Source organism: Pristis pectinata, chromosome 20, assembly GCF_009764475.1.
Source record: "Pristis pectinata isolate sPriPec2 chromosome 20, sPriPec2.1.pri, whole genome shotgun sequence".
In the NCBI taxonomy this organism is placed as follows: domain Eukaryota; kingdom Metazoa; phylum Chordata; class Chondrichthyes; order Rhinopristiformes; family Pristidae; genus Pristis; species Pristis pectinata.
Window position 1 is genome coordinate 15,513,974 of NC_067424.1, and position 17,933 is coordinate 15,531,906.

At 42.5% G+C, this 17,933-nt stretch overlaps 1 protein-coding gene across 5 annotated transcripts in view; it reads left to right on the top strand.

Annotated features, from left to right (window-relative positions):
- Positions 1 to 17,490, top strand: part of tfeb (transcription factor EB) — a 67,384-nt gene extending 49,894 nt beyond the window's left edge. For 3 of the 5 annotated variants that reach the window (XM_052034470.1, XM_052034472.1, XM_052034473.1), the window contains 4 exons: positions 2,675 to 2,731; positions 3,772 to 3,847; positions 7,005 to 7,152; positions 8,258 to 17,490. In XM_052034470.1, the coding sequence (XP_051890430.1) occupies positions 2,675 to 2,731; positions 3,772 to 3,847; positions 7,005 to 7,152; positions 8,258 to 8,671 (695 nt within the window). In that variant the 3' untranslated portion in view covers positions 8,672 to 17,490. Of the gene's footprint in view, positions 1 to 2,629; positions 2,732 to 3,771; positions 3,848 to 7,004; positions 7,153 to 8,257 lie in introns of all 5 variants that reach the window. The other 2 variants (XM_052034471.1, XM_052034469.1) reach the window with 2 other exon arrangements.
- The last annotated feature ends 443 nt before the right edge of the window (positions 17,491 to 17,933 follow it).

A 17,933-nucleotide genomic window follows, 5' to 3' on the forward strand; every position in this document is an offset into this window, starting at 1 on the left:
CTTCCTCAGCAACTAGGAACTCCTGACCTAAGATTTCCCTTGCATAACTATTCCCACCCTCTAAAACAACAGTGCCGTGCAGCTTAAAATTGACCAAACCAAGGATTAGAGCACCATTGCACCCATTTCTCGCTCATCGGGAACATTTTGTTGAGGTTCTTAGAGCTTTTTTTCTTGCATCAAATTCTCTCAGATGACACCAGCAGCATGACACCACCCAAAATTTGTCTCCAACACGATTTTCATCCTTATAGTTGTTTGTATTTAGTTTGGTTTTCCTGGACCTGTTTCGCCTGAAACAGTGCTAACTGAAAGGTCACAACTCAAGTTGCACCCCTGCCTTTTGAGAGCTGTGAGCTCAAGCACCATCTCACATTATGTCTGGCGGGGACTTGGTGGGGAAAAGGATCTGTATCCCTGTTATATGACTCTATCTCCTTATGAACCTTTCCACATATGCTCCTTGACTGCATTGCCCTTGGTAGTCATTATTATAGTCATTCTCAGCCTTGGGATCATTCCAGGTTATTGCTGTTGAGTTCTGCCACATGTTACTCAGTGCTCTATCATGAATCTCACCCAGACCACAAGACCATAAGATATAGGAACAGAATTAGGCCATTTGGCCCATCGAGTCTGCTCCGCCATTCGATCATGGCTGATTTTTTTCAACCCCATTCTCCCACCTTCTCCCTGTAACCCTTAACCCCCTTACCAATCAAGAACCTATGAATCTCTGCCTTAAATACACCCAATGACCCTGGGTGAAGGCCTCCACCGCTCCCTGTGGCAACAAATTCCACAGATTCACCACCCTCTGGCTGAAGAAATTTCTCTTCATCTTACTTTTAAATTGAGAAATTTCTCAGTTGAGGAGAAATTTGGAGAGGATGAAATTTCTCCTCATCTCTGTTTTAAACAGAACCCTTTATTCTGAGGCTGTGCCCTTGGATACTAGACTTTCCTACTAATGGAAACATCCTCTCCATGTCTACTCTATGCAGGCCTTTCAGTATTCGGTAGGTTTCAATGAGATCCCCACTCGTCCTTCTGAACTCCATCGAATACAGGCCCAGAGCCGTCAAATGTCCTCATCAGTTAAGCCTTTCATTCCTGGGATCTTCAAACTTCATATTTGAGGAGAGACGTCATCAACTTTTCCTTCAGCCCACAGGAACAAGTGGAGCAAGTATTGCCAGCACTGTAGATTTCCCCCACACTGCAGCTGTTCAGAGGCTGCACTTGTGTGACATTAATCCTGATAGAAACGTCACTGGCAGCCTTCTGCCTGGAATACTAAGCTATAGCCCCAAAGGATGTGTATGCAACATAGCCTGGATAAAACACCTCCCGTTCCTCGCTAGTTTGTCTAGATTGACACCCCCCCCCTTTAACCAGGAGAATTCTCACACTCCTTTCTCATCAATGTAGCAACACTCCTCGGTAGATAGAAGAGTGCTATTGTATTGTGATTCATCCCTTCAAGAGGTTGGAGGTGAAATCCCCACTGTTAGACTAAATGTGGGCCTCAGTGAAAATGTGTAATATGATTTTGCTAAAATGGACCCAGCATGGTGTTACCAGAGGAAGCTCAATAGCAAAGCTCTGTGAAGCATACAATTGAAGATCTAGATTTTTACGGAACTTTAATAAATTGCTTGAGGGTGATCTATAATGCATTTTTAACACAATTAAAAAGTACTAAAGCAGTTTCTAGATTCTGGTCTCTCTCCTCTCCCTATTTTTCTCCAAAATAAGCTTTGTTTCCTGCTCATATCTGTCTTTGTGTGAATAGTGTATTTATCAATTGTGTATCTAGGCCTCTTTGGGGACATCACTGATAGAGAGAGCCTTTGTGTCCCAGAGCACTTGCATGTATTACAGTGGGAGATATGACCACAGTTGGGCCTTAGGGTGGGTTGGAGGTCAGCTGACCTTGACATTCTAAGTATGTAGCATATCTAGGCATAATGGAGCAGAGAGTAGTCTCGCAAGAGGCTTTTCTTCCTCCTTTCAACAAATCATGGTATAGAAGGAGACAATGTTAGCTGTTTGAAATAACTCCAATCAGTCCCATTTTGCCTCTTCTTTTTCCCCATATCCTTGTGATATTTTGCAGTAGCAAGCTAATTGCAGGTATGTGTAAGAACTTGGAATAGAATACACTAAAACTGACCCAGCACAGAGTTATAAGAGGAAAAGTGCAATTGATGATCCCAATTTTTACGGGATTGTATAAAGACTATAAGGGCTGTCTGCGATGCTGTTATAATGCAATTGAATGGTAGTAAAGCAGTTTCAATGTCTGGAACGTTATTTATCCAACTGCCTTTAGAAAGTTACAGTTGAATCTGCTTCCATCATACTTTCGGGCAGTGCTTTCCAGACCACAACTTGCCATGCAGAAAATCTAGTGCTCATCTTCTCTTTGATATTTTTTAATCTCCTTATATCTGTGTCCTTTGATTATTCATCCTACCGCCACTGGTAACAGTTCCTCCTCATTCTTTCTAACAAAGCATTTAATGATTTTCAACATTTTTATTAACCTTTCCTGACCTAAGGAGTGTGTTTCCTGAGGGGATGGCTTTGAACTAATTCTGGGGCACCCAATGCACTGTTTCGGCAGCATTTTGTCGCACTGTCCTGATTGGTTGTCTATGTTTTTGGCCAGATGCAGAAGCGCGAGCATTGGCTAAAGAGCGACAGAAGAAAGACAATCACAACCTCAGTGAGTAACCATTCCTTCAGCTAGTGTCTTGTCTTCTGTCAAACTGCCCCCCTGGTTTTGAGGCTATGGTGAATTAGTGCTTCACCTTGCCCAGTTTCAAAGACGCTCAGATTCCTACTGAAAGCAGCTTCAACAAGGTCATGACTTTGTGACTTGAGTTTGGTTAGACTCGGTGGATGAAGTTTTAGGTGGGAGGATTCGGGGCAGCCCAGGGTGGGATGGATCAGGGGTCAAAACTGGAAGCAAAAACTGCTGGCTGAAGCAGCAATGGCTTGAAGGGGTGGGGTGAGTAACGTTTTGTTTTTTGGGATTCCTGAAGAGACAGGATGAGCAGAAGTTAGTACTTTGAGCTTCAGATGGACTCCTAGAGCCTCCCCCTGCCCCAAAGCCCTACCTAGTGGCGATGATTTATGGAAAAACCCTCGCCTACTCTTGCCTTACACTGGGAGCTATTACCTTAACTTTTCTGACTCAGTTGCTTTGATGCCTTTCTCACTGGCTTCGGACGGGAGACAGATGTCTGATATTAAACATCATCTGGGACTCAACAGCTTTAAGACTTTCAGGATGGGGCTTGTATTATAGTTTTATTATTTTCAGACTTATTTGATTGTTGTACTACAGTTTTTTTTAGTTCAAATTTGAATTTCAGTGGAAGGCAGGAGTTTTGCTTGGCATGGGTGTGAATCTGAGAACTCAATTGGAGATGGAGAGCGTGAGACAAAATTTGAGTGGGGAGCTGAATGTCTTGCATTAATGCACATTTGAATGTGTGTGGATGAACAAATGGCGCCCACCTTTGTAAGCTCTGCTGGTACTGTTACTCCCCATTGGACCTACAGACTGGAGACTGGAACGCTTCCCAGTAGAAGGAGGTTGCTTTTGGCTTCCTATTTTCTGCTGTGTGGACTGTGTGGTGGTGACCATGTGTGACCTGGTTTTCTGTTTCTTCGGCTCCCCAGGCTTGAAATTATTAAAAAAAAAAGCTGCTTAATTGTAAACTGTCTTCACATTCACCATGGCTTCAATTTTTCCACCAGTTGAACGCAGGCGAAGGTTTAACATTAATGATCGGATAAAAGAATTGGGACTGTTAATCCCCAAATCCAATGACCTGTGAGTAGACTTTACTTCAGTTGTGCATTTTTACTACTAACTCCTCTCAATGCTGCATTCATCTAATGCACTTGCATCTTAGAGTTGGCTGTTTTTTGTCTGAATGACCCATTGGGAGACGTGTCATCTTCCTCACTCGCCAACCATCAAAAGAGCTGTCCTTGCTTATGGAGACCAATCCATTCTCATTCACATCCTGTCCCATCTTATATTCCTGCACATCCTGGCACTGACTCAATTGATTCTGTCCTGTAGTATCCTTTCGTATTCATGGCAACAGCACAATTAGAGCCGTTAGTAGCCCTGGTCCAAATATATCCCTGTACCATTGGTAATATTCCATTGAGTCTCATCCTATGAAGGGTTAGCACTGCCTGCATTGCTGCTGGATTCCTGTTCTATGCCACTACATTGAGTCATTAAATCAATGATTAAAAGGGAGTTGGGTTAAATTGTGGTGAACATAAAGCATAAAATTGTTTACACTGCTGGACATAGCTTAATCAGAAATGAGTCTAACAACGCAGCAAACTGATTTGCAACAAACTGATTTACCAATGTTCTCATGAGACATAAATCCCTTATTGGTAGTGGGCAGGCACGGTAGTGTAACAGTTACAGTAACGCTTTACAGCGCCAGCGACCTGGGTTCAATTCCGGCCACTGTCTGTAAGAAGTTTGTACGTTCTCCCCGTGACTGTGTGGGTTTCCTCTGGGTGCTCCGGTTTCCTCCCACATTCTAAAGACGTACGGGTTAGGAAGTTGTGGGCATGCTATGTTGGTGTCGGAAGCGTGGCGACACTTGCGGGCTGCCCCCAGAACACTACGCAAAAGATGCATTTCACTGTGTGTTTTGATGTACATGTAACTAATAAAGATATCTTATCTCTTATCAAATACCTGATCTAAGTCATGATGTACCTGTTTGTTTCAGTGATAAAATGATTGAGTTTTGTCAAAGGGTATCTATCCTGTCGGTATTTGACATGCATACAATGAGACTGAATTTTCCAATATTTTGCCTTGAATCTCTGTTAGTCTGTGTCAGATAAATTAAGTCGTGGTACAAAATTTTGAAGTCCATGCTGGAGTTTTTTTTATTTCAAATTGTTGCCCTGTTGTGTTCTCATTGGTTTATTTTTTTTGAATATTGTTTTACTTCCCTTCATGGAATCATGTTGCATTATCTACTTTGTGATGCACTTTGTGATGGTCACTCATACTTAGCATGATAGGGCTGGGTCATTTTTCATTAGCTAGTGAAATGTTCTCTCTACACTATCCCATCAAACAAGCTTAGCAAAGGTGCAGCAAAGCTTTTCATCTGTACGATCCCATTAACCACTCTGAGGTCAATAACTGCAAGTGTTAGATACAGTGTAAAGCTCCCTCTGCACTATACAGTCAGGTGCAGCACAGGTTAAGTACAAAGTAAATATTGACCAATGTTCTTCAGTAATGCCATGCAGGTAAACAGCCCCAGCCAGAGGAAGTGATCCCACAGGCAGGCCGGTGGTCGTGAGATGGCTACTTGTCCTTTAGACAACCTTTGTCAAGATTTTTGAATTTCAAAATTTATCAGCAATGTAGATGAAAGAGGGTGTATTACTTGGTCTACCCTGGCTCTCTGGTAGTCTGTCTCAGATAAATAAAGTATAGTAAATTGGTAAATTATAATGGTAAATTGGTTTATTATTGTCACATGTACCGAGGTACAGTGAAAAACTTGTCTTGCATACCGCCCATACAGATCATTTCATTACAACAGTGCAGTGAGGTAGTACAAGGTAAAACAATAACAGAATGAAGCTGGGGTATTTTATATTCTAAAGTATCACCCAGTTGTACATATCAACATAAAAATATCCTGTTTTAAATATTGATTTTCTTGATGGAATTTTCTTGTCTCATCTCATCTCAAATTAGATCACCCACTTTGACCTTTGAGCTGCTATATTGGGGTCAGGGAGGCACCTTAGAGTAGCTCAGAAGCGATTCATGTACTGTAGGCACAACGTCTAGAAACCTGGGAACAATATGCTGCCTGTGTCAGATCAGAGAACACTTCATGTGGATAGGTCTAAATAAAGTAATTTAAAAAACACCTGCAGATGTTGGAAACCTGAAATAAAAATAGGAAATAATGGAAATGCACAGCATGTCAGGCAGTATCTGTGGAGCGTGAAACTGAGTTAAGGTTTCAGGAAAACAACCTGTTTGTCAATCTGACGATAGGTCATCTATCTGAAATGTTAACTCTGTTGTTGTCTCTCCATAGATGCTGCTAGACTGCTGAGTATTTGCCATGGTGTCTATTTTTATTTAAAATTTTACACAGAGTGGGTGAGGCTTTTATGCAATCTGCCCTTCGCCGTCCCCACCTACCTTTGTAGATAATTCAAACCACAAGATCTGCTCATCAACTTGCTTCTGCTCTTCATCTCTTACCATCCCTGATCATGTTTAAATCAGGAATGAATTAGGATTCAGTTATGTAGCTACATCACCTCCTCCTCTCTAAAATGGTGATGTATGAAATATATAAATGGGACTGGATTGCCAGTGTGTTATCTTTACATGGACTGTATTTTTTCAAAATCTAACTAACTATGGGGTCAAAGACCCGACCCACCCAGGTTATTCTCTCTCCTCTCCTCTTCCATCGGGTAGGAGATACAGGAGCCTGAGGGCACGTACCACCAGACTTAAGGACAGCTTCTATCCCACTGTGATAAGACTACTTAATGGTTCCCTTATACAATGAGATGGACTCTGACCTCACGATCTACCTTGTTGTGACCTTGCACCTTATTGCACTGCACTTTCTCTGTAGCTGTGACACTTTACTCTGTACTGTTATTGTTTTTACCTGTACTACATCAATGGACTCTGTACTAACTCAATGAAACTGCACTGTGTAATGAGTTGACCTGTACAATCGGTATGCAAGACAAGTTTTTCACTGTACCTCGGTATAAGTGACAATAATAAACATATACCAATACCATTATCCCAAGGGTCTTTTCTATTTCTTTCCCATCATGATCTTGTGATTCATAACTCAGGTCATTGTGCTTGTGTTACCAGATTAGACAATCTGTGTCTATTGTTGTATATTTTCTTAACTACATTGAGTCCCCATCTGTTGCTGCTGCAGGGATGTTCGTTGGAATAAGGGGACGATACTGAAAGCTTCGGTCGAGTACATCAAACGACTCCAGAAGGAGCAGCAAAGAACCAGAGAGATGGAGGGCCAATCAAAGAGGCTGGAAATGACCAACAACCACCTGCGGTTTCGCATTCAGGTAAGGAAAGGAAACGTAGAGTGTCGGCAGTAATAGTGTTCCTTCAATGCTATGGATTCAGGTGCCACTCTGTAATCCTGGCTAACACTCCAGTGCAGAAGCTGTTGTTGGGGGTGTCTCGTTTCCAATGAAATGTGAATCTGAGCCCCCATTTACCTTCTCAGGTGGTGTGATGGCAGCACTATTTGGAAAAATTGCAGGTAAATTCTTCCTTATATCCAAGGTAAAATTGGTGTCTCAACCAAGATCACTGAAACAGTTTATTTAGTCATTATCTCGAGGTGCCGTCCTGAACTATCCCATTTGCCTGAATTTTGCCCATATCCCCCTAAACCTTTCCTATCTATGAACCTGTCCAAATGTCTTTTAAGTGCTGTAATTGTACTCACCTCTATCACTTCCTCTGGCAGCTCGTTCCATGTACCCATCACTCTCTGGAAGAACTTGCCTTCATATCCTCTTTAAATCATTCAACCCTCACCTTAAAGCTTTGCCCTCTAGTTTTAGACTCCCCTACCCTGGAAAAGGACTGTGACCATCCACCTAATCTATGTCCCTCCTTCGTTCCAAGGAAAACAGTCCCAGCCTATCCAGTCTCTTCTTATAATTCAAGCCCTCCAGTCCCGGCAACATCTTTGTGAATCTTTCCTGCACCCTCTCTAGTTCAATCACATCCTTTCCTATAGTATTGCAACCAAAACTGCACACAATATTCCAGGTGTGGTCTCACCAACGTCTTGTACAGCAGTAACATGATGTCCCAACTCCTGTACTCAGTGCCTCATCCAATGAAGGCAAGCATGCCGTACGCCTTCTGGGTTTTACCATGTACTACCTCAATGCACTTTTGTAATGAATTGATCTCTATGAATGGCATGCAAGACAGGTTTTTCACAGCACCTCGGTACATGTGACAACAATAAACCAATTTGTCAATTTACCTTGTCTACCTTTCATTGCTGTGTGCAAATATGTTGTTGCATTTCCTGCATTACAAAAGCATTTGCAGTTAGATAGACGCAGGCTGTCTGAAGTCAAAGTAGAGATTATAACAAAGCCCCCCAATATTAACCACAAGCATTTTTCTATTCCTGGTGGCATGTAGGAACTGGAGATGCAAGCTCAGGCCCATGGATTGTCCACCGTCTCGCCCTCAGGGCTCAACACATCAGAGATCCTTAGCTCTTGTGTCAAACATGAAGAGAATCCAATGGACTCACTTCAACAGCCGCACCTGAACCAGCATCACCAGCAGCCTCCTCAAAGCCAAATGGATTTTGCTCAGTCCTTTGGCTTTTGTGACACCATGTTGGGCTACGGTGACCCCATGAACCAATTTACTGACCTCTCCTTCAACGTTCCCACCAAAAAGGAATACCAGCTGGATGACATGTTAATGATGGACGACACACTCTCTCCCTTGGGGAAGGACCCCTTGCTCTCCTCGGGGTCACCAGAGGCTTCCAAAGCAAGTAGCCGAAGGAGCAGCATTAGCATAGAAGATGGTGACATTCTGTGACACAGAACATCTGGCATTAAAACTACAATGCGCGTGTAAAACTGTTGGATGGGCAAGATGGGGAGATGCCAGCATTTTGAGGTTCAGGAATTTCTTGAACTCCTCTTGATTTTAAGAATGTGTCAGAAGTTGCTCTTTTTTTTACTGATTTTCTGGGTTTGAAGATTTTCACGTCCTTTTGCAGGCCATATTTTATAGTGATTTTGTGGAGTCTGCCTACCCTTCTTCTTCCCTATCAACAGTGTGACACTGGTGGAAAGTGCTGCACCATATCTATGAGAGCACCTCCACCACCTCTTCCTCTCCCAACACTGACCAACATACTCCCCCGAGTAAACTACTGATCACCCATCTTTTAAGGAAGGGGTTGGGTTCAAGTCTGTGTTCAGCCACAGTTTGCATTGTGAAAGTCCATCAGAGTTTGGTGTTACTGAGCAGAAGTTGGGGCTGGGGTTGGAGATGGGGTTCTATTTAAAAATTGAGATTTCAAAGGTCTCTTTTGAGCTGGGCGATTAAAATTCCTATGATCCTTCACTAGTTTGTTGGGCTGGTGTGGCTTTTGGAGCTGACACTGGATCCATACACTCAGGACAACCCAAGATATGATTCCTTGATACCACTGCTTTGGCTGATCTGTGCCAGGAATACTGTTAGGCTCAGTATCCCTGGACGAGAAAGTCCTAGTTTTTGAACATTATCCTCGGGTAGAAAATGAGTGTGTGCGCTTTAGTGTCGTGTAAAGCCAGGGTTGGACTCAAATCTCATTCCCTCTTCGTTAAGCCCATTTTCCCCCAATTTAGATAACTTGCGAGGAGTCTCAGTGCACATTCACAAATGAATCAGCTCTTTCAGCTGAGCAAAGCAGGTAACTGGATAAATGAAGTTTCTGCAGTCCCGGTCATATGCAAATGAATTCACCAATCTCCAGGGTTGAGTTTTATGGTGGGAATGTGTGCGAGTTTAAAATGGTGGGATGATATTGCCCTGTATTTCTGAATTATTCCTACTGCCCCTGCCATTTTAGTCCATGAGTCCAGGCACAGGAAGGCCACTGGTTGAGTGAGGGTCCTATTTTAGTGACAAAGTTACGTCAGGATGATGACCCTGTGATGTGCCCAGAGTTTTAATCACAGGTCCGTGCAGCCTCTGATGAAGAAAGATCCCGGCCAGAGGAGACCCAGGTATGGGAGAACCAGAAGTGACTCATCCTGGCCCCAAGGGCATTTTAAAGCCTCAGCTCCTGTGCTTTCACCTCCTACTGATCAAAGCTGCCCCTCACCCAGTATTTATTTACCTGATAAGGGGCCATTTATCCCAGTCCATGGCAGCTGCTTGATGCACCTCACCAACTTAACATCTAGCTCAGAGGTATGGAATCCTCCATTTCCCCATCATTGTAACCCCTTGCAGATATACAACAAACTGTAATCCGATCTCTGCACAAGTTTTAGCCTGTGATTTACAGCCATCTTTTTATCCACAACAAAAAAAACTGCCAAAGAAACATCAAGACCAAATGCGGCACTAATAGTACCAAGGCCCAGACTTGGTGGATGTGACAACATTGACCTGTGTAGGCAGTGACGAGTTTCTGTGTTATATGGATACTGATTAATTACAATGTGCATTGGAGTACTGGAGCTGATCTGTTTAAACATAATAGAGGCAATGCTTAAAGTTTGTTAAATAAATGGCTGGGAGATCTTGCTGACCATGACTGAGGTCTTCCAAGACTGGAGCTCAGATCACGAGGAGCTGGCTTGTTAAATTCGGCCTATGTAGAGGAGGAGACCATTTGTAGCTGCTCCACCCCTTCAAAAGAGCTATCCAAGTAGTTCCACATTCCCTGCTCGTGCCCCAAGAGCAATGCAAACATTTCCTTTTCAAGTACTTTGTGCCAGCAATATTTGCCCGGTATGTGGCTTCCCTCCCTTCAGTGTAAACTTTCCATGTCATTGGTGGGAAGCTCCATGTAGATGCCTACAAAATAAGGTTTGCATGGCTGTTGGCCTGTTGACCGTAAGCCAATCATTTGGCAATCATCCAAAGCAGTTTTTATCTTGCTTAAAGAGAAAACAAACCATTATGGGGAATTCAAAATCCTTAAAATTCTTTAAATCTTTTCAAAGTTGGGAATTCCTGTTCTTTGTCCCTTGGGGAAAACAGACCCAGATTTATGATTTTGGTACTATAACCTCCGAGCTGCTGGCAGAAAGAGCAAGCTATCCAAAACATCAGTGAATGTAATGTGGGAACCCTGGCGCCCCTTCACGTCCCAACAAGGGATTTACTAAAATTACACATAAAGTGATGGAGTTACTTGGCAGTCTTTTGCTTCTTTACTTCACAGACACTTCTTTTCTTGGAGTGCTCATCCTGAAGAAGTTCTGATTTTGTCATCAGCATTAATGTCTGTCTCTATTTCTTTGTTCACCTTCATTACATTCAGTTTCCCTTGCCTTTGATCAAAGTTTGCTGCCGCTGTCACATTTTTTTTTCTCCTGAGCAATTCCAGCACTTTTTATTTGAGATTTCCTGCAGGTATTTACTGGGGTGGGGTGGAAATGGGGTAGACAACTTGTGTGTTCTGTTTGCAAGGGTCACGATTTACGATGGCCTGTAGCTCGCACTCTTGGCTCTGAAGCAGAGAATTGTGGGTTCAAGCTTCATGCAAGAGAATGAAGCCCGTAACCTAGGCTGACATTCTACTGCTGCACTATCAGCGATGACAGCATTTGGACGAGACACTGACGCAAGACTTGAACAGGCACCACTGCTTTGCTCTGCTGAAAGGACTGATTCACTTGTGAATGTGGCCTGCTCTCTCGTCTCAGCTAGATCTAAAGGTTCTGCAGCAAACTATGAAAGAATAGCAGGGAAGTTCCTCAGATGTTTTGGCCAGTGTTCATCCTTCAGACAACTTTACCAAAATGAGACCACATGGGGATTAACCTCATTGTTGTTTGTGGGATTTTGCTGTGCTTAGTTGGCTGCTACATTTCCTGCAACAGAACAGTGACTACACTTCAGATCTACTTCACTGCCAATGAAGTGTCTTGGCTCACCCTGAGTTTCTGTAAACCAGCAGAGAAATATAATTTCTCTCTTTCCAAACTTCCTGCTATTTCTGAAAATGTGCTGAAGAATTAGAAGCAGGATTCCTGCTCATTTTGAGTGAATTATAATAGGGAGCTGTATTGGATTTGTAAAGTAGTCTGTAATATAATGCAGAGTTTTAGAGTGTATTGGAAACCTGGAATGGAGTCAAGCAGACTGCGAATGTTACTTGTATCTTGAGATTGTGTTCCATCCACTATCAAATCTTCATTTTTTTCTGTTTTCCACTGCCAATGTCTGTACTAATGGTTGGAAAGCCTTTTGAATCATGTTAAGCTATTGATTTGCATTTGGAAATGTCTATCTTTTGGTATCTTATAGCACAAGGAAAGTTCTTGAGCACATTGTTGCCCACTACCATCACCACTTCACCTTCCGATGTTTGAAAATTATAGCCAATGTGTGTTATATTAACAGGAGCAGGGGTCATAGTTGTTTGCATATGGGTGTGACTGACAAGAACATTTATTTCCCACCCCTATCTGATCCTCAAGAAGGAGGTATTAAGCATTCTTCTTGAACTATTGTAGTTTGTGTGGTGAGAGTCCACTTTGCAATGCTGTTGTAGGGAATTCCATGATATTGATCCAGCTGTAATGAAATCCTGGCCAAGACAATTCCAGTTGGGATAACTTGTACCTTGGAGGTGGTGGCCTCATGCATCCACTGTCCTTATCCTTCTGGGTAGTTGAGTTGATGTACAAGGATGATTCGTATTGTGTGTGGCTGGATTGTAGGATATGGGCCTTAGCCACTTGTAAGCTCTAGCAATGTACTTTGAAGGAGCCACATGTGATCCAGTTGCTAGGAAACTCATTAGGTCCCAGTGAATTGCTGCAGAATTAAAGCAAGGTTCTGTTCTCCGTTTCTCTCTGAAGAGTAGTGTGATCCTCAGATTGGCCTATAACATTGCCTGGCTCTATTTGTGTCATGTATATTTGCATACCAAGGCTCTATGCTCTGAGAATCACACCTCCAGTGTATCAGTCAACAGCATATGGCTTAAGCCATCAAAGTATTTGGGAGTGCCCAACTTTTTATTTTGATGGCTTAAGGCATATGCTGTTGTCATGGGGTAATCTGAACCACATTCAGAGTTTAAATCCCATTCATGTTGTTTTTCAAATTACTGAACCAAATTTAATCTTTGCGTTCTAATTCGGGCTTTATCTTCCAATAAGGGAGTAGCATCAAGGACCTTCTCCTACCCCTTCCCCTCCAGGCTGTTGAAGATTAAGCTGGATAAATCAGTCAGGAAGAACTACCACAAAGCTGAAGTGAGCCGTGAGGGTAGATCAGGAGGGCTTTTGAGCCACCTGCTTCTGGAGAGTTGTTGGAGGTCCTGCCACAGTTTGTGGTTGTGGTTTCAGTGAGAGTTCGATCATTCGTGATAGAGAGTAGGGGACAAAGTCTCAGTGTCTAGGGACTGGTTTGACTCACCATCTGGGTTCAGTTCTTCCTTCACTCCCACCTCCACCGCACGCCCTTCTAGCTCCTGCCACCAAATTTAGATACTGGTCGCTTTCAACATTTCTTGCAGCCAACACTCAGCTTTTGTTACTTTGCTATGACTTGAGATAGGATATTTTCTACATTGTGAGTGATTTCATTTCATTTGAAAATCAATAAACTGCAGATGCTGGAAATCTGAAATAAAAACAGAAAGTGCTGGCGACAATCAACAGGTCAGACAGCATCTGTGGATAGAGAAACAAATCTTATATTTCAGGTCAAGGATATTTCATCAGAATGGATGAGGAGTCTTCAACCTGAAATGTTAACTCTATTCTCTTTCCACAGATGCTTCCTGACCCGTTGAGAGTCATCAGCATTTTCTTCTTTCTTTCAATTTGTTCATGGAATTTCTGCTTTTGAATCAGTGCTTTAGGTATCCAGATTACTCAGAAACAGCTTAACCATCGGTTACTATTCCCAAATAAAAAAGAAAAAAATACTGGAAACACTTAGCAGGTCAGGCAGCATCTGTGCAAAGAGAAAGAGGCCTCGGGCCACTGTTTCAGGTCTATTTCAAGTCTGGGGCACTGAGGTTCTGATGAAGGGTTTCAGACCTGAAGCATTTTCTCTTCCTGCTGTCTGACCTGCTGAGTGCTACAGCATTTTCTGTTTTTATTTTGGACTTCCAGCATTTTTAGTTTTTTTGGTTTTCATTTTCTGTTACAGTTTCCGACATAAGTGTGATTTCCTGTTGCAGTTAAACAGTTCAGCAGCAAATGTCAAAACCTTGATGGAAATACCCAGATGGTGTTGGTGTCCTGTTCACATATGACATTATTGTGACACAGTTTTTTTATAGCCGTTTTAGGGGCTTTAACCCTCCCACCGCATCCAAACCCTTTCATCCAACCTTCCTCACTTACCCTGTGTCAGGTGGAAATTAGAATCCAAATTCAGATTTATGCTGTAGCCCATATATACCCATTTTCACTTGTGGCCTATCTCTGGTCCTCTATTTTCCCATTTTGACCTCCTATTGACCAGTCATAGAGTCGTACAGCACAGAACTGGGCACTGCGGCCCACCATGTCCATGCTGATCATTTTGCCCATTTGCCCACATTAGAACCATATCCTTTTAAGCCTTACCTATTTGTCTCCCAAATGCCTATTAAATGCAGTATAATTTTATCGTATTCCACCATCTTCTGTGGCAGCGTGTGTAAAACAAAAAGACGAACACTTAAGATCCCCGTTAAATCTCCTACCTCTCACCTTAAAACTATGACCTCTTTTGGTATCCCTTCATGGGAGCAGTAAAATGGTGAAGTTTGGATGAAGCAATGAATTAAAACAACAACAAATTCTATTTACAAAGCACCTCTAACTTAGTAGGATGTCCCAAAGAGCTTCAGAAGAACATTAACAAACAGAAAGTTGATATTGAGCTTCACATAGAGATGTGTTAGCGCAGGTGATTAAAACACCTGATCGAGGAGGTTGGTCTCACAGAGCAAGAAGGAGAGCAAGAGATTCAAGGAGGAAATTTCATGGCTTGGGAGCCAGCCAGCTGAAGGTATAGTGCTCAGTGGTGGGGTGATGATGTTCTTGGATGGAGAAGGCCTAGAACTGGAGGAAACACAGTGACGTCAATGGATTGTAAGGGCTGCAGGAGATTATGGAGATATGTTAGAATGAGGCCCTGGAGAGTGAGAAGAACACGAGGATGAGAATTTCAGAACCAAGCTATTGCAGGACCAGGAACAAGTGTATGTGAGTGAGCACAGGGGTGATGATAAACAGGGTGATGCAGGTCAGGACCGCATGTAAGCAGATTTAACTCAACCAGCTGTTTACAACCTAGCTAACTGCAAGCTCCCTTGAAGGCAATGTAAAGTAAAGTTTGACTTCACGTGCTGAATCCTGATTTGGAACAAATTCCCTACTGTCTGTAAATCATGATCAACAGGAAATCTGACTGAAGCAAAGGTTGGGCTCTGAAATTTATCATCATGAAGCTCCCCTTCAGGTTTTGATCTAGTGGTCTGTCCAGTAAAATACTGAGGGATTCCTTCAGATGAAATACCAAACAAAGAAGCATTGGATGCTGAGCTGTGCTGGAGCAGTATAAGAGGCAAAAAACAGGGTTAACATAGGGAGTAGCATGGACATTTAAAGGGACAGGCCACTGGAAGCTCAGGCTACCTTGTGGACTGATGGAGGTGTTCTGTGAAGCCAATCTCGTTCTTTGGCTCTTTGAGCATTTCAGAGAAGTTCAAAGTGGGCTTGAGGGACTCTGACTGGGCATGTTATAGTCCTCAGGACTTAACATTGAATTCAACAAATTCGGATAAACAGCCTTCCAGTTTATCAGAACCAGCCAGTTCTGATGAAAGCTCATCAAATTGTAAAGTTAACTCTGCTTTTCTCTCTCCATGGACTCTCTCTGGCCTGCTGTGTATTTCTAGCATTCTCTTTAATTTCAGACTCCAGGAACTGCAGTTGTCTGTATCTCAGTTCCAGCATCATTTCTCTATCTCACGCTGTTTTATTTGTCTTCATCTATTACCATCACCTTCATACAGATCACCTGTGATTAAGAAGCCTTCACCTCCCTCTCTCAGCCGACGTCAGCACCATTTGTCTCATTCGTTCTCTCTTGGTCTCCATCCTATCGCAGACATTCCCTTTGTTCTCTCCATCCCTCCCTCTTTCTTTTAACTTAAAACATGTTTGATTTCTAACCTTTCCTAGCATTTCTCTCATTGATGTTTTGGGATCTTGCTGTGTACCAAGCAACTATCAGAACTGCCTCTTTGTTAATTCAAAGCAATTCATTGACAGATCCAGCTTTGAAATGTTGCAAAGTTATAGCAAGGTCAGAGGTGCAAAATAAGTGAAAAATGTTCATAAGATATTTAAAGAAATGTTTATCTTGTAAAGAATGCAAATTATGTGCCTGTTATAGAGTCAAATCTCTAGTGACTACGGTTTACCAATGGATTCCTGAAAGTTTGCTGCCTCCAACTGGCCTGGCCCCCAGACTCCTACCCTTGGTTCTACAATGTGTCCATCCCTTGCAGTGCCTTTTACCCACAAAGACAGAGTCAGCATGGTTCAATGTTGCCTGGCTGTCAGTCAAGCATTCCTTTCATCCCATTTTGCAAATATTTTCATCACCAATAAACATACATGTTCAAAGGGTAAAATTTAACAGCTTGTTTTTATTGATGCATGAGGTTTCCCCTGAGTTTTGCTCACAGGAGTGTCCTGGAGATTAAGGTTTAATGCCTGGGGACTCCAGGGCACTCCTGGAGTATTGGCAATGCCTTCCAGTATTCCTGTGGCATTCACTGGTAAACTAAGAGTGATTTTGTCAATTGCTCCATGCTTGAGTGGTTTGTCGGCCCCAGTTTTGTGCAAACATTAACTTGGATGGGAAATTGTGATTGGTTAAATCACATGCTTTCCTGACTCAACTCTCAGCATGGATGCTTTGCCTTCAAGCTTCAAAGCTCACAGATCTTAGTGGGGAATTGCAGGGATTGTGGGCGAACATCCATAAGTTGGTTTTATTTTAGATGCAAAGTAGGGTCAGGTGAAATGCTGCAGACGCAGGCTTTGCTGTGTCAAATTTCATCTCTGCCTTCTCAAATTAAGGTGGGAACATAAGGTATTGGGTGATGTTCTCCGATCTAATCCTACTCAATTCTTGCTTCCCCTGAAAATCCCTCCAATTCAGAATTTGCTCTAAGGATCGGCGATAGGGTGGGAGTGGAAATGAACAGTTAGATCCTCTCACTATGGTAGAAGTGGAAATGGGTTTCCCAGCTTGTAAGTTAATTTGTCCATGCTAGCTCCCACGCTAGTCTGCAATTAGAATCATTCATAATTTTCTCAGAGTGGTAAAACAAAATCCTTCTTTGCTAAAATAAATGGTTCTGAAATTAATATAAAGCATTTAACAGGGTTGGAGTCCGACACTGACCCACATGGAAGCCTTCTTCATTCTACTATGACTGTTAATTTTTAAGTATTTTTTCAACATGGCTATGCAAATGCTTTTGAGCATGTTTTGAAATAAACATGCACTCTCTCCTACTTCGGTCTTCTCAACCAGTTCACAGGTAAAACAACCCATTATATTTTCCAAGTTGTGTTCTTTTTGTAATGCAAAGGAATGGAAAACCTACAATGGTGACTTTACACATTGTTGATGAAAAAACGTTTATAGTGTGAGCATCATGTTTCTACTAAGAATATTTACCTCTTTATAAAATATATAGATTGTTTTATTTGAACTACTTTTGTGTTCTTGTGTGCTCTCTCTTTGGGAAGAGTGGTTGAATTCTGGGAGGAGGGAAGGAAAGTGGTTTACGTTTTCCAGCTTGTTTTTTGGCCAGAGAGACGGCTGATCAATAATGTGAGCTGCAGCCAATGGCAAGTGATGGACCTGGTTCTTCCGATTTGGGGAACATCTATCCCGGGGCAACCTCCTGCACTGCAACCCTCTGCCCTTTTATGGACAAATTCTCTCCTGTGGCATGGGAACCTCTCTGTTAATCTGCAGGTGCCCTGTATGTGATGGTTTGTATTGGATAAAGGCATCTTGAAATAATTGAAGACACCCTTTTATCATTCTGAGGGCAGTTGTGAGAAAAGTAGCTGTGGAGAATTACATTTTAAGTTCA